This window comes from Phyllobates terribilis, unplaced genomic scaffold, assembly GCF_046119375.1.
Source record: "Phyllobates terribilis strain yellow unplaced genomic scaffold, ASM4611937v1 Scaffold_1__5_contigs__length_1240528914, whole genome shotgun sequence".
NCBI lineage: Eukaryota > Metazoa > Chordata > Amphibia > Anura > Dendrobatidae > Phyllobates > Phyllobates terribilis.
The window spans coordinates 10,141,499-10,156,594 of NW_027362761.1; the positions used below are offsets into that span (position 1 = coordinate 10,141,499).

A 15,096-nucleotide genomic window follows, 5' to 3' on the forward strand; every position below is an offset into this window, starting at 1 on the left:
AGATTGAGGCTGAGTTCACACGATGCGTTTTTCATGCGTTTCCGCGGCGTTTTTGCAGTTGCGGAAACGCATGAAAAACGCATGGTAGAAGGGCAGCAATGTTCCCCAATTGAAATCCACATGTGCTGTGCCCATGATGCGGATTTTTCCGCAGCGTAAACGCTGCGGTCAAAAATCCGCAGCATGTCAATTAATTTTGCGGAAACGCTGCTCTTTTGCCGCCATTGACTTGCATTAGACCGCATGGAATCCGCATCACTGTATATGTTGATGCGCTTTTCATGCGGTCTAATGTGCGGATGGTACCCGGGTGTGGATGAGAGGACTCTCATCCAGACCCAGGTACCATTAAAAAAAAAAGAATAAAATAAAAAATATATATATTCTCACCTTCTGACGGCCCGCGCTGCGTCCTGCCGGCTTCCCGGGCACTTCGCGGTTGAATGAAGGACCTTCGCTGACGTCAGAGTCATGTGACGGGTCACGTGACGCTGACGTCGGAAGGTCCTACAGTCTTCACTGCCGGCAGCCGGGACCGATGAAGCAGGACACCGGGGGCCATCAGAGGGTAAAGTATAGATTTATTTTTTATTTTTTGACATTCACACACTATATAAATCCATGCTGTTTCCATGGATTTATATAGTGTAAAGTTGACAAGCACTTTCCAAGTGATGCTAAAATCGCTTGGGAAGCGCTTGTCAACCCGCATGCGGAAATGAAAGTGAAGACCGCTTCATTTCCGCATGTCCCTGGCAGGAAACCGCATGTACAATCCGCATGCGTTTTTTCCTGCCAGAGAGATGCAGAAACGCTCAGGAAAAAATCCTGAGCATTTCTGCATCGTGTGCACATACCCTAAAAGTTTTTTTCCAAGAATGTAATAAATGGCCCCCACTATATAATTCATGTAATTCAAATGGTAGCCCATCATAGTCCTGTATTGGGACAGGCTGCAATCTGAGGATACACAGCTCCTAAGACCTGTGCCTCTACTGTCAGAATGCCAGTATCTTAAGTACACATACTGAAGCTGCCAGAAAAGTGTGTGACAGGAGAAGAATTAAATCTTCTCGGCTGGCTGAGCATGGAGAGGACTGAGGATGAAAACTGACACCCACTCTGACAGAATATTAAAAGGCTGCAGCTGATCAGCGGCCACTGATTGGCTGCAACATTAACATGATATAATGATGTCACGTAACCGCTGGGAGACACCATATCTACATTAGGTAACCTCGCTCTTTTGCAGTCCCCATTGTTTAAGCCCTGTTACTGCTGGTGTCAGTCAATGTCGTTGATAAAAGATCAATTGCTGGAGCTGTTACAGCCGAGATACTGACACAGCTGGGTGGTGGAAACTGTTTAGCCGTGTTGCGTAGGTGTATATTTCAGACCAGGACACAGAGGAACACTAAGTGGTTGAACTTCAGGGTTGGAATTCAGGAACTGCTCTGGGTCTATAGAGGGTAGATAAAAGTACACAAAAACAGTATAGCAGTACTCACAAATATGGAGCAGTATGGCAGCACAGGGGTCAGAATAACTTTGGTTGTATGATAATATAAATCACTGCAGTCATTAGATCCTACTTTCCAAGTATACGGGGGAAAAAAACTGTAGGTGACCAACCAATGTACACTCATATACTTTGCAATTTAATGACAAGTTGCTGAACCAGCCGCTATTACTATGATCACTATAAGGCTACGGTCACATTATCAGTATTTGGTCAGTATTTGTAAGCCAAAACTAGAACAATCAGAGTGCACCAATTCTGCATTTATCACCCAATCCTGGTTTTGGCTTACAAATACTGTGGAAAAATGCTGACCAAATACTGATAGTAGGGCCATAGCCTAAGTGTTGAGTTAGGCTGCTGTATGTACTACCATATATATACACTAAAGCTTCGCACACAGCACCAGACAGAGCAAGCATCAGCATTTGCTGCTTGTGAGAGACAATGACTTGATAGAGTGTGAGAGTGGACTGATATGGCACCTGGAGGGAAAGTTGGAGACTCGTAGGGTAAGCAGCTGTAGGAGAGGGAGTGTGAGTCTGAAGAAGAAGGTAAGGAGAAAAAGGACTGGGCACAAATTTGATTTGGCTAAGTGTAGGTTCACAAAAGCATAATTTTGGCCCAAGTGCTGTCTGGGGATAAAACAGACAGTACACGGAATGCTTATTCAATAAGGCAGTGCATATGAGCAATTTTTTTCACTGACCGAATTTGCGTGTGAAAAAAAAATGCACACGTTTCCTCCAAATCAGGTAAGACTCGGCCATTCAAGTATATGTGATGCCAAATAAAATAAGCTGCCATATGGAGCCACAATATAGCATCTGTTTTTTTACGGGTGCATTGCAAGTCTTTACCATGTAAACTGTAAATAGTCTTGTAAACTATTCAGTCCAATGTGTTGTTCCAATGCACCCGTGATAAGAGTGTGCTTGCTCAGCAGGGCGTCCCACTATGCCCAAAGAGTACAGAACTTCAGAGAAATCCGAGGTACCAAAAAGTAATCCTTAAAAAACTTCCATCTTTAAAAAAAAAAAAAAAATCACAAAAGTGAGGAGACAAATTGAAGCAACGTTTCAGCCATATTGGCCTTTCTCAAGGCTTTTAAAAAAAAATTAAACTATCACTAGCTGCTGTAAAAAATGGAAGTGAGGAAAGAAAAACGCCTGAGTTTTTTGGATGAAACTCTGATATGCTTGTGTGAACCCGGCTTGACTATCGCGGAGTACCTTGCTGCTTCTCTTATTTGTCTGTTTCATCTTCTGGTATGTTGGTCTCACGATGGCTATGTAGTAGTGTCCAAACTGGGCACATTACTGCATGAGCAATACAATGTTCGGAAAAAAAAATCGAGTGTTTTTCCACTCAACACTACGAATGGCAGAAAAGAAAAAAAAAACATACATTTTCGCACTGAGCTTATCTGCATTATCCAGGAATGGCTGCCAAACAGTGTACCAAGATGTGATGATTTGCTCCGTACTACAGATAATGTTCTGTTGAGCCTGGAGATAGTAACAGCTGATCGGTTGGGGTGCTGGGTCTTGGACACCCGTCATCCTAATATTGATGACATCCCCGAAGGACAGCTTCTTTAAAGTTTATGCCACAACAGATAGCCCCTTTAAGTCTTGAACACACTCCCTTTTATAGTTTTATATTATATAACAGTAGCTATATTATTTTTTTTCTTCATATATTCTTAACCATGTTTTTATATTTCCTAGATTCCAAACAACAAAAAACACGATTAACCACTTCTCAGTCCCAGCCTAACCTCACAACCTGTTATCCGACATATAATGCAAGGAATTCAATTGGGTAAGTGCTTTTGTTTTTTACTCCTTATATCAAGGCCACGGCCCCACTATCAGTATTCGGTCAGTATTTTTTCTCAGGAGTGGGTGATAAATGCAGAATTGGTGACTTGTTTCTATTAGGCTATGTGCCCACGTTGCATTTATGAAGCAGAAAATTTCTGCTGCATAAATGCAAGTTCTCTCCCGGAAAAACGCATGCGGAATTCCGCACACGTTTATCGCGCATTTTTCGCGCGTTTATCACGCGTTTTCCACATGCGGAATTGCCTTGCGTTTTTTATGCATTGGACAAAGGCAATTCCGCTTGCGGAAACGCAAAATTAAATGACATGCTGCGGATTTTTGAACGCGGCATAAACGCTGCGGAAAAATCCGCAGCATGTGCATAGAACTTGCGGAATCCCATTGGGGACCATGGGGTGCGGATATACATGCGTTTTTCAAGCGTTTACGCTGCGGAAATTCCGCAGCATATACGCTTGAAAAATGCTACGTGGGCACACAGCCTTATACCTTTTCTCTGATTGTTCCCCTTCTGGTTTTGGCTCCCACTCCTGAGAAAAAATACTGACCGAATACTGACCAAATACTGATAGTAGGGGCCATGGCCTAATATAGGAGCCCACAAAAAGAAATTAATTGATTTTTGAGGCTTTTTTTCTTTATCACATGTGCCAATTCTGATAGATTAATTACCTAGATATCTCAATCCCTTAGAAGTAAAAGGAAGTTAGCAGAAAGATCATCTATCCAACAGACTAAGTGACCTCTCCATAAAAAGGTTTTGATAGTTGAGAAATGGCTCCAAATTATAAATCTATTTCTCTAGAAATGTATTTTAAATTGCATATACAGGGTGGGCCATTTATATGGATTCACCAACCATTCCCATTTAATTTAGGTGTTATCAACTTCCTGTTTGTGGCACATTAGTATGTGGGAGGGGGAAAACCTTTTCCAGATGGGTGGTGACCATGGCGACCATTTTGAAGTCGGCCATTTTGGATCCAACTTTATTTTTTTCAATGGGAAGAGGGTCATGTGACACATCAATCTTATTGAGAATTTCATAAGAAAAACAATGGTGTGCTTGGTTTTAATGTAACTTTATTCTTTCATGAGTTTTTTACAAGTTTATGACCACTTATAAAATGTGTTGGATTATCAATGCAACCCTCTTCTCCCACTCTTGACACATTGATAGCAACACCGCAGAAGAAATGCTAGCACAGGCTTCCAGTATCCGTTGTTTCCGATGCTGCACATCTCGTATCTTGATGGTATGGTGTGGTATATAGGGTAAAAGATAGTGGGGCCATTCTTCATCAATAGAAACCTCAATGCAACTGGATATCTGAAATTGCTAATGATGATGTGTTGCCCTCTTTATGCACTGAAGATGGCACGTTTCCTGAGTTTTTCCAACAAGATGGTGCACCACCACATTATGGGTGTCAGGTCCGAGCATTCCTACATGAACAGTTTCCTGGAAAGTGGATTTGTCATCGTGGGCCAGTTGAATGGCCACCAAGGTCTCCCGATCTGACCCCCTTAGACTTTTATCTTTGGGGTCATCTGAAGGCAATTGTCTATGCTGTGAAGATACGAGATGTGCGGCATCTGAAACAACGGATACTGGAAGCCTGTGCTAGCATTTCTTCTGCGGTGTTGCCATCAGTGTGTCAAGAGTGGGAGAAGAGGGTTGCATTGATAATCCAACACAATGGGCAGCACTTTGAACACATTTTATAAGTGGTCATAAACTTGTAAAAAACTCATGAAAGAATAAAGTTACGTTAAAATCAAGCACACCATTGTTTTTCTTATGACATTCTCAATAAAATTGATGTGTCACATGACCCTCTTCCCATTGAAAAAAATAAAGTTGGATCCAAAATGGCCAACTTCAAAATGGCCGCCATGGTCACCACCCATCTGGAAAAGTTTTCCCCCTCCATATACTAATGTGCCACAAACAGGAAGTTGATATCACCAACCATTCCCATTCAATTTAGGTGTATCCATATAAATGGCCCACACTGTAGTATATAGTGCCATTAATTTTCATAGTCCTTTACAGACATAATTATCAATGGCCTCTTAAGGGCTCACAATCTTTCTCAATCAGTATGTGTTATGGAGTATGGGAGGACACTCCCACAAACACAGGGATAAAATTCAAACTCTCTGCAGATGTTGTCCTAAATGTGATTTGAACCCAGGACTTCAGTGCTGCAAAGCAACTGAGCTACCATGCTCACCATATTTAAAAGGGACTGAGTGAGCACAGAATGACTGTTCAAACCAAGTACAGGTGTTCAGTGCACCATAGTATGGCCAAACATTTAAATGCACTTTCCCACCTCCTTGTTTTCCAACTATCTCCACTCTTCTCTGACTCTATGAAGCCAGAGCTGTCAATAAATGAGGGGAGGCTGGAGGTAAAGGTAAAACAACTAGGTGGGAAGGTGCACTTAAATGTTTGACCACACCAAGGGTGCACAAAGTGGATGTGAAACATGCAGTTGAAGTGTGCGTTTTTTGTATTTTTTTTCTCTATAGGCTTCTATTGGGAGCCCGAAAAATTTTTTGTTGAAAAGCCATGTAAAAAATGCATGCAAAAAATGTAGTTGCTTTTCTAAAGTGCAGAGTCACCACAGTGATGTTGGATATTCCTGGGCCAGGGGCTCCTTTCTTATTCCTAAAGCTAGGGGCACCCAGTCTATCCCTGCTCACCGGATTACTTATAATGTTAAAGACGCCAAGGCCACATGCCTTGCTGAGCTTCTACAGGTGCTGCTCACAAAATTAGAATATCATCAAAAAGTTAATTTATTTCAGTTCTTCAATACAAAAAGTGAAATTCATATATTATATAGAGTCATTACAAACAGAGTCATCTATTTCAAGTGTTTATTTCTGTTAATGTTGATGATTATGGCTTACAGCCAATGAAAACACAAAAGTCATTAACTCAGTCAATTCGAATAATTAACAAAAAACACCTGCTAAGGCTTACTACGTGTTTAAAAAGGTCCCTTAGTCTGTTGCAGTAGGCTCCACAGTCATGGGGAAGACTGCTGACATGACAGATGTCCAAAAGGCAGTCATTGACACGTTCCACAAGGAGGATAAGCCACAAAAGATTGTTGCTAAAGAAGCTGGCTGTTCACAGAGTGCTGTATCCAAGTTGAATGGAAAGTTGAGTGGAAGGAAAAAGTGTGGTAGAAAAAGGTGCACAAGCAACCGGGATAATCGCAGCCTTGAAAAGGCCATTCAAAAATTTGGGGGAGATTCACAAGGAGTGGTCTGTTGCTGGAGTCATTGCTTCAAGAGCCACCACACATAGACGTATCCAGGACATGGGCTACAAGTATTGCATTCCTTGTGTCAAGCCACTCATGACCAATAGACAACGCCAGAAGCATCTTATCTGGGCCAAGGAGAAAAAGACCTGGACTGTTGCTCAGTGGTCCAAGGTGTTGTTTTCAGATGGAAGTAAGAGTGGAGAGGCACACAGTCCAAGCTGTTTGAGGTCTAGTGTGAAGTTTCCAGAATCAGTAATGGTTTGCGGAGCCATGTCATCTGCTGGTGTAGGTCCACTGTGTTTTATCAAGACCAAAGTCAGCGCAGCCGTCTACCAGGAAATTTTAGAGCACTTCATGCTTCCCTCTGCCGACAAGCTTTTTGGAGGTGGAAATTTCATTCTCCAGCAGGACTTGCCACCTGTCCACACTGCCAAAAGTACCAATACCTGGTTTAAAAACAACAGTATCACTGTGCTTGAGTGGCCAGCAAACTCAACCTAATGGGAAGATGAGAGACACCAGACCTGTAACACAGGTACTTTAGATGCAGTGACACAGAAACACAGAGCAGCCAGTACAGGGTTAATAAACAAGGGGGATTTACTGTAACAGGGTCAATCTCCGCGCAGGGAGTAACAGGGGAAATATGGGGACAACAAGGGGAGTAGCAGGTAACAGACTATAAATGACAATTCACAGTTTGGCTAGATATAGCAGAGTCGACACGGTTGTAATCGGCAGTTTTACACTTAGCTGACTCTTGTTCTCCACAAGGCAGTTGCCGGCAGATGCCAGTGTTGTTTTCTTCTGGCTTCCCTGCCTAAACAATGCTCCGTCTTCTGGCGGCAGCGGGCGGTCTCTGGTTTGACCCACTGAACCCCTAGTCCATAACACTGCACCTCACTTGCCCGGCTCCACGTCTTCTGGGGGCAGCGGGCGGTCTCCGGTTTGACCCACTGAGCCCCTAGTCCATAACACTGCACCTCACTTTCCCGGCTCCACGTCTTCTGGGGGCAGCGGGCGGTCTCCGGTTTGACCCACTGAGCCCCTAGTCCATAACACTGCACCTCACTTGCTCGGCTCCACGTCTTCTGGCGGCAGCGGGCAGTCTCCGGTTTGACCCACTGAGCCCCTAGTCCATAACACTGCACCTCACTTGCTCGGCTCCACGGACCCCGCGTCTCTTCTCCCTCTAGTCGCCTCCATGCCACGCTGCATTGATGCAGTAATTAATGCAAAAGGAGCCCCGACCAAGTACTGAGTGCATTTACTGAACATACATTTCAGTAGGCCAACATTTTGGATTTTAAAAACATTTTTCAAGCTGGTGTTATAAAGTAGCAATAAAAAGAGGGTGGTGGTGCTGGTCGGTCTGCCTAAAACAACTGCTGCAAGCAATACAACCAACCACAGATTGTCAAATTATAAAATAGGAGGTAAAATCATGATACTTGCGCTGGATGTATAAGGCGTAGGATAAAAGGCATAAAAAATATATATAAGTGACAACAATAATTTAACATAGATTCGTAATTTTATTAAAGGGATGTTCACAATATTAGGTAAGGGAGGGGGATTTTAATAATAAAACACAATTTGTTAAAATTGAATCTAAATCCGCAGTGGGAAGGATAAGCGTGGAGATGACTGTGGAGTGGCAGTAGTAGTATGGCATGTACTAGAAAGGTGCGTATGATCCCAGGTGTATCCTGCGAGAAGAGGAAAGGATGAAAGTTAGATGATGGGTGATTGTCCCTAACTGAATGAATAGAAATGTTTTTACCTGGTGTGAAAGGAGTAGAACCTTCAAAGATGACTGGGGTGGGAGGAGGAATGGCGCGAGCCTGGGGACAAAAACGGATATATATAGTTGAGGGATAATAGATGAAGAAAATATATCAGAATACAACAGTGAATGCTGTGATTATTACCTGGAAGAAGGGGCTCTATTCTGAATGGTGTTGATAACCATAGAGTAATAATAGGGTGATCGTAACAGCAAGTCCTAGTTTAGTTCGAAGTTACTCTAAGAGGAGAGATAAGGCTACATTTATAGAACCATTAGAGGAGGGGGGGTAAAAAAGGACGGTAATAGTTACTAAGATTCTACCTGTGTGTTTGTATCCTGTTATTTTCACAGCATGGAAAAAAATGTGTTACTGATAACACTAAGAGAACGTAGAGGCTTGACCCGAATGGGTTTTGGATGAACCCAGTGCCTTTTGTAGAAATGCTTGATCCTCTCTCTTTGTGTGAGACGATAAGTTGGTGTCCCCAAAGGGAATTAGGGATCAAATAGTTAGGCTGTCGGTGAGAGGTAGGCTTACCAGAATATAGTACAGTCTATGAGGCGCAGCTAGAGTAAGGCAGGGAGCGGTTCCCAGTTGACTTGCGTGTCCGGCGTGCGCATCTTTATGTGGCTGTTGATCAGCGATCCTCACATCCTGTAGACCGCTGTGTAATGCGGTCTATTGTTGCAGCGTTCCAAAGGTTGGTGAGTGATGGCGTGGCGGGTAAGGAGAGGGAGGGAAACAGGGTCCCGGCCGGCTCCTTCTGTAGCTCTCCGGATGTCAGTGTGCGGCAGCGGTCAGAGGACCTGTAGTGTCGCACTGCAGGATAAAAAGACCTGCGTGATGTCAGACATACGTGGTACGTACCAATACGGGGACCTGCGACGACCAAAAACTTATGCGTTTTGGAAACTCCTGTTTCCTTCCTCAGGGTTGGTCTGTAGGTGTAAGTGGATCCCTTATATACGTGTGTGCTCACTTTGGTTGGAGGGTTTAGTCAGGATCCTGATTGGAGGATCAAACTGTCAATCAATCTCTGTATAGGGCAGAAGGCACAGTCCTGATGGATGAAATTATGCAGGCTGTCAGATTCTGTAATTAGGCGTCATTGAAGGCAAATAGCTCTATTTCAGAGTTGAGGTCTTTTGGTTTAAGGGTATCCAGGATAAAAATCCATTTACTTTCTGTGCGCGACATTTGTTTTACAAAGTCGCCCCTCCGCCAATGTTTTTCAGCTTTTTGTAGGCACATGATTTGGATGTTTTTTATACTGTCTCATGTTTTTCAATAAAATGTTTCGAGAGGGGATGTCCCTCGAATTTGTTGGTAATATTTCTTAGATGCTCATTGATGCGTACCTGTAGGGGGCGTTTTGTTCTGCCTATGTATAGTTTCTTGCATGGACATTTCAGGCAGTAAATGACTCCTTCTGTGTTACATGTGATAAAATCTGGTATTGTGTGGGTCATTTTTCCTTCTGTGATGGTTTTGCACTTGGTGGTGGTGATTTTTTTGCATACTGTGCATTTTTTGCAAGGAAAGAAACCTTTTATCCTATTAAAAGGGAGGGTTGGATCGGCATTAGTTGGATGGTTTCTTATTGTAGGCGCTACTAGGTTTCCCAGATTTTGTGCCTTCTTATATATGAACCTTGGATTTTTTGGGATCATATCACCAATAATTTTGTCATGCTTAAGTATGCTCCAGTGTTTATTAATAATTTTCTTTAGTAGATAGGTGTTGGATTTATATTGGGTGATGATTGGGACATCTATCTGGTCACTGTTTTTTTGTGCTTGAATTTGTATAATGGGTTTGTGTACAAGGGTTTACCTAGGTATGGTGACAACTATCAAGGGAAATGAAACTATTCAAATCTGTGGATTTTGTAAAGGTCCGGGTGTGAATGCGATTGTTTTGGATGACGATATTAAGGTCTAGAAAGTTAACCTGTTGTGTGCTAGTGGTTGAGGTAAACTCTAGAAAGAAGTCATTCTGATTAATTTCCCTAAGAAAAGAAGTCAGTGACGGTTGGTCACCGGACCAGACGAAGATGATGTCATCTATGAAACGGTGCCAGAGCACCAGGTGCGCGCGAGGGAGCCTCCCAGGTATATGGTTGACTCCTCCCATTTCCCTACTTATAGATTAGCATAACTGGGCGCGAACCTGGTCCCCATTGCTGTGCCCCATTGCTGGGAGTAGTAGTGCCTGTTATGGGTAAAATAGTTGTGTGTAAGAATGAATTTCATACATTCATTCATGAATAGTATTTGGTCATTAGGTAGTTTTTGTTGCTTTGAGGAAAATATTTTGTACAAAAAAGAAAAACGTTTTTTAACGAATAATTCTCCTACTATAGCATTTTTCTATCATCCATCATGATGGAGGAGGGAGCGTCAGCAGACTCTTCCTCCCCCATCATTCTGCCTCGGCATCTGACGTGTCAGAGCAGCTGGTGCGATGTTGTCATTACAGCGCGCCCGCTGTCCTGAGGTGTATGGTGCTTCACACCACGTGCTCAGGAGACCGGAGCGTGTCAGATGGAACGAGGAGAGGGGAGTGTTGTATTTATTTATGTATGGAGGACCATGGAAGGTGCATTATATTGTATGGAGGACCATGGCAAGTGAATTATATTGAATGGAGGACCATGGCGAGTGTATTATATTGTATGGAGTACCATGTGGAGTGCATTATACTATATGGAGGACCAAGGTGGGCGCATTATATTGAATGGAGTACCATGGCGAGTGCATTATATTGTATGGAGGACCATGTGGAGTGCATTATCCTATATGGAGGATTATGGGGGTGCATTATACTATATGGAAGGCTATATGGGACCAATATACTGTATGCAAGCAATTATACATTGTGAGGGTTTGTGTGGGGGCCATTATACTGTTTGGCGGGCTAGTGTGGACCATTATACTTTGATGAGAGGTGTGAGGCCTGTAAGGTTGCAGCTGGACAGGTTGTGGATGGGAGGTATGTGTGTCCGAGGTGCCAAGCTTCGGTGATGTAGGACCCGAAGAGGCATGCTCCAGCACACATAGTGCTGAGAGGTAGTTAATGGGCCCGGATTAAAGGGCCGGGTCTTACGAGCAGCTGAAAGAGCTGGGGGGGGGTGATCAGCTGCTCACTTACCTACAGTCCCAGGTCTTGGAAGGCTTGATATAAGACAGCTGCGCCTGTCTCAGTCGGTCTGTGTGTTGTGCAAGGTGAGCAGGCTTGCATTGGCTGCTCAGACCTATCTGAAGGCAGTGAAAAGCTCTTCATTTAAACGGCTGAGGCCATGCTGTACCTGGACTTGTTACTTTGTGTTTTGTTCTGTGATACCTTTTTGGAATCTGAAAGAGGCTCTTTGGTTCCTGCCTGGTTTATGGACATTTAATAAACCACCAGTTTCTTTGAACCTACGGACTGCATCCCTGTGTGAACCAGTGCCTACCACAGAGCTGACCCCTCACAGGCCATTATACTGTATGTAGACCTGAGAAAAGAAGCAAAGGGTAGAACAGGCACCAAGCATAGTAAATAATCAAATATAGAGGCAGTGTGTTGAAAACATTGTAGAAATTTTATTATAGAAAAGACATACAGCACCACTTAGTTAAAAAGTACAGTTAAAAAACATATGAGACAAGAAAAAACGCATGGACAAAAATAACCCTCTAGAAAGTTCTAACATGTGAATCCAATATAATGTGCATACAGATATATACATCAGAGAATATATGGCACAAATATAATGTGAGATCCAATGATCCTGGTAGTATAAACAAACTGCTATAATAGGCCCTCTGGATGATCTGTATGACGTAGGTATAGTATAATATAAGATTCAATAATCCTAATAATGCGAACAGATTACTATGATGAGCCCTCTAAATAATGAATAGAAATATCACTGTAATAGTGAATTCTAACCTCAGGGAAGAATCTACCCTCCCAGAAATAAATGCATATCTATCAGATAAGAATCTAACAGAGAGGCTACGTGAATCAATCAAAAAGTATGATACTAACCATGGAGGGTTCACACTGGAATACAGGGGATGTCGCCGATGCGTAACCCTACCCCTGAGGAAGCCAGGACCCAATGGCGTAACGCGTAGGGTTACGCATCGGCGACATCCCCTGTATTCCAGTGTGAACCCTCCATGGTTAGTATCATACTTTTTGATTGATTCACGTAGCCTCTCTGTTAGATTCTTATCTGATAGATATGCATTTATTTCTGGGAGGGTAGATTCTTCCCTGAGGTTAGAATTCACTATTACAGTGATATTTCTATTCATTATTTAGAGGGCTCATCATAGTAATCTGTTCGCATTATTAGGATTATTGAATCTTATATTATACTATACCTACGTCATACAGATCATCCAGAGGGCCTATTATAGCAGTTTGTTTATACTACCAGGATCATTGGATCTCACATTATATTTGTGCCATATATTCTCTGATGTATATATCTGTATGCACATTATATTGGATTCACATGTTAGAACTTTCTAGAGGGTTATTTTTGTCCATGCGTTTTTTCTTGTCTCATATGTTTTTTAACTGTACTTTTTAACTAAGTGGTGCTGTATGTCTTTTCTATAATAAAATTTCTACAATGTTTTCAGCACACTGCCTCTATATTTGATTATTTACTATGCTTGGTGCCTGTTCTACCCTTTGCTTCTTTTCTCTCATTTATTTCTCAGGGATTTTGGCGCAGGTGTATGTCTTATCATAAGGTGGTGCTGGGTCTTATATATTTTTCATAACTGTATGTAGACCTATTATACTACATGGAGAGCAGTTCGGGGAGAGAGTTCGGGGATCATACTGTGTTGGGATCACCATACTTTGCCTTATGAGTTGAGATGGGATACAGTAGGGTCATTATACTGTGCGTGTGGAGAAATTCACAATGGGGGTATCATACTGTGTTTGGGGGGCACTTTTGTTGGCATAATTTATAGGGGCAATGAAAGAGGAATCTAGGTCTTCAGCAGGAGGAAAATTATTATGTGACTCCGACAGTTATTTAATTCTTTCTTTTTTGGGGGGGTTGGAAGGGGGGTCCCAATTAGAACTTCTGCTATGGGGCACCATGATTTCTATGTACACCCCTGGGTATAACCCTTTCACGATAAATTTATTTGTGCTCCTGTGGCACACATTTGACCTTTCCTGAGTCAAACTTTCTTGCTGTGCATGGCAAGGAGGTTACGACACATGTACAAAATGCTTAGGAAATTCAGCTATTGCATTTGTGTGACATTCCTTTTACCAGTAATGTTGAACATTTACAGATTTGTCTGTTCCTCTTTTCTTAAATTACGCTTTTCTATGATTTATATCAAGCTCACAGTGCTTTGATTTTCAGAGCAATGGAATGATATTGTGCAATATAAAACTGTAGTAGAATGCTTAAAACATATTTGAATGGTAACTGAAGTCTTCTTGAAATTCCATGTGCTTAATATATAACAGGTCATTAAACAATGATGTTATTGCACAACCAATACGGTGCAGTTTTTTTAAACTAAAACTGTAGCTAGAAATACAAGGATAATATGGGGAAGATTCTATCCGGTCCTTTATTTTAACCCCTTCTCAACATAATATATACATATACACTGTGTGCAGAATTATTAGGCAAATGAGTATTTTGTTCACATGATACTTTTTATACATGTTGTCCTACTCCAAGCTGCTTAGGCTTGAGAGCCAACTACCAATTAAGTAAATCTGGTGATGTGCATCTCTGTAATGAGGAGGGGTGTTGACTAATGACATAAACACCCTATATAAGGTGAGCTTAATTATTAGGCAACTTCCTTTCCTTTGGCAAAATGGGTCAGAAGAGAGATTTGACGGGCTCTGAAAAGTCCAAAATTGTGAGATGTCTTGCAGAGGGATGCAGTAGTCTTGGAATTTCCAAACTTTTGAAGCGTGATCACCGAACAATCAAGTGTTTCATGGCAAATAGCCAACAGGGTCGCAAGAAGCGTGTTGGCCAAAAAAGGCCCATGAATAACTGCCCATGAATTGAGGAAAATCAAGTGTGAAGCTGCCAACATGCGATTCACCACCAGTTTTGCCATATTTCAGAGCTGCAACGTTACTGGAGTATCAAAAAGCACAAGGTGGGCGATACTCAGGGACATGGCCAAGGTAAGGAAGGCTGAAAAACAACCACCTTTGAACAAGAAACATAAGATAAAACGTCAAAAATTGGCCAAGAAATATCTTAAGACTGATTTTTCAAAGGTTTTATGGACTGATGAAATGAGAGTGACTCTTGATGGGGCAGATGGATGGGCCAGAGGCTGGTTCAGTAAAGGGCAGAGAGCTCCACTCCGACTCAGACGCCAGCAAGGTGGAGGAGGGGTACTGGTATGGGCTGGTATCATACATGAACTTGTGTGACCTTTTCGGGTTGAGGATGGAGTGAAGCTCAACTCCCAGACCTACTGCCAGTTTCTGGAAGACAACTTCTTCAAGCAGTGGTACAGGAAGAAGTCGGTATCGTTCAAGAAAAGCATGATTTTCATACAGGACAATGCTCCATCTCATGCATCCAACTACTCCACAGCGTGGCTGGCCAGTAAAGGTCTAAAAGAAGAAAAAATAATGACATGGCCCCCTTGTTC

General features: G+C 42.4%; 1 protein-coding gene across 6 annotated transcripts in view; it reads left to right on the top strand.

The window, feature by feature from the left end:
- LOC141167232 (uncharacterized) overlaps positions 1-15,096 on the top strand; it is a 632,749-nt gene that overhangs the window by 99,994 nt on the left and 517,659 nt on the right. For all 6 annotated transcript variants that reach the window (XM_073654689.1, XM_073654734.1, XM_073654964.1 and 3 more), the window contains one exon: positions 3,250-3,343. In XM_073654689.1, the coding sequence (XP_073510790.1) occupies positions 3,250-3,343 (94 nt within the window). The remainder of the gene's footprint in view (positions 1-3,249; positions 3,344-15,096) is intronic.